This window comes from Apaloderma vittatum, unplaced genomic scaffold, assembly GCF_000703405.1.
Source record: "Apaloderma vittatum isolate BGI_N311 unplaced genomic scaffold, ASM70340v1 scaffold27537, whole genome shotgun sequence".
NCBI classification, from domain to species: domain Eukaryota; kingdom Metazoa; phylum Chordata; class Aves; order Trogoniformes; family Trogonidae; genus Apaloderma; species Apaloderma vittatum.
In genome coordinates this window covers 4939-6737 of record NW_009728257.1, presented here as the reverse complement: position 1 = coordinate 6737, position 1799 = coordinate 4939, and the positions used below count along the sequence as shown (strand labels likewise).

Below are 1799 nucleotides of genomic sequence, written 5' to 3'. Positions count from 1 at the left end.
TGGGGGGGATGGAGGGGAGAGGGGAGCCGTTACCATTGAGTAAGCGCTGGTCCACCTCGGTGCGCAAGGCAGAGCGGGTCCCCATGCTGCGGAAGATGCCAGGATCACGGCCCAAGAAATCTGCAGTGAGGCCGGTGTACAGCTCCCCGCCTGGCAAAAACACCCCGCCATGGGGCTGAGAGCCAGTCCTGGGTCCCGGGGGCACCCCGAAAGCTCTCAGATCCCCGAGGAAGACAACCCACCGATGATGGTGCTGGCAAAAGAGCGGCTGGTCGTGCGGGCACCTGCCCCTGCCGGTCTCCACACTGGCGGGGTCCAGGCTGAAGGTGTGCTGGGCAAAGGGGAACAAGCGGGTGAGCCCCTACCATGCCCCCGTGGTGGGGCTGTGCAGGGCACACCGAGGCTGAGGCTCTTCCCTGCCAAACTTGCAGGCTCCTCGAAAGCATCCAGCACTTCCCAAAGGGACTGTCTAGAAGCGGGATCCGTGCTTTTTGAGACAAGGCCGAGGAGGGGCAGCAGCTGGAGGGACCCAACAGCCCCACTGCTTGCCCATCAGCCTGGCCAGAGGTGTCGTGGTACGGGGAGGGCTCCTGCTGCCCGCATGGTGCCGGGCTGTGGAGGGGAACAGGAGGCCCTGCCTTCCCACCCTAGCCAACCTGATTTATGAGCAGTGAGCTGGGAGAGGAGGAAATGCCACCAATACCACAGCCCCTGGCAAGACACCAGACCCAGGGGACACGTCTGGAAAGGTGGTTCCAGGCCAGAAAGGTGAAAGAGGGGGTAGCACATGAGCAAAGGGGCAATAGGGAACTGGTTCTTGCCCCCTGCCCCTCAGTACTCAGCATGGGGCAAACACCACACCCAGCATTCCCACACCATCCCAAACCCCTCCAGGAAGGAGGCAGACATTGAGGATCTACCTCCCAGGAGTGTCTTGCCAGGGATGCTCGGGATGGGCACCCCACTGCGGTTCTGCCCTACCTCACCACGGTGCCCCACGTAGACAAAGGCGCAGACAGGGTGGAAGGCGCCTGTCCCACAGGCCAGCAAATGAGTCCGGTTGTAGGGGTGAAGTACTCGGATGTAGTTGGCGCAGTCGGTCTGGGGGGACGGCAGGGGAGGGCAAGGGTCATGGAGGGCTCAGTGCTCTGCCCACCCCGAGCTCCCTGTGTCTGCCTGGAGCCCTGCAATGGTGGGTGAGCCCCAGCCCTGACTCCTTGTGCTGCATCCAGGCTCTCTGCCCTTACCCTCGTGTGAGATGACAGCTTGCACCCACTGACAGGGCTTGCACAGACTTCATCTGTGTGGACCCCAGCCCATTGCAAAAGGTCAGGGTTTTTTACTGGTTGTCCTGCTCCCGAGAGCATCCCCAGGGGAACCACACATGACCCAGCTGGCTCCTGGGCATCTCCTGCCCACCAAGCAGCCCACGCCAGGTGGGGGAGCAAGGTCACCTGTCAGCAAGCTCCTGGCTGCAGCTCCGGCACCCAGCCCCAAACCCCTGGGAACCCTCCTCTTCCCAGCGCCCAGGACGTGACCAGATGCAGGGACATCCTTCCCTGTCATGTTCCTGCTCGAGCCAGGGATGAAACAAAAGGAGGAAATGCGGGAGACGGAGACGGATACCCACAAGCATCCCTGTCTGCCTCCAGGACAGCCCTGATTGCTTCTGTCTGGGATTGTCCCCTTCTACCAGGGACCAGTAGCAATGACACCCCCAGCATCTCAGACCTGCTGCCTCTGACCTTGCACAGTTTCTTCTGGTAGTTCTCACGGGAGAAGGTCTCCCGACTTTCTCC

At 61.9% G+C, this 1799-nt stretch overlaps 1 protein-coding gene across 1 annotated transcript in view; it reads right to left on the bottom strand.

Annotated features, from left to right (window-relative positions):
• Positions 1 to 1799, bottom strand: part of SEMA3G (sema domain, immunoglobulin domain (Ig), short basic domain, secreted, (semaphorin) 3G) — a gene marked incomplete at its 3' end in the record, with an annotated part of 8009 nt that overhangs the window by 2778 nt on the left and 3432 nt on the right. Inside the window, 4 exon segments of the mRNA XM_009874024.1 lie at positions 34 to 150; positions 243 to 271; positions 273 to 331; positions 982 to 1101. Of these exon segments, the coding sequence (XP_009872326.1) occupies positions 34 to 150; positions 243 to 271; positions 273 to 331; positions 982 to 1101 (325 nt within the window).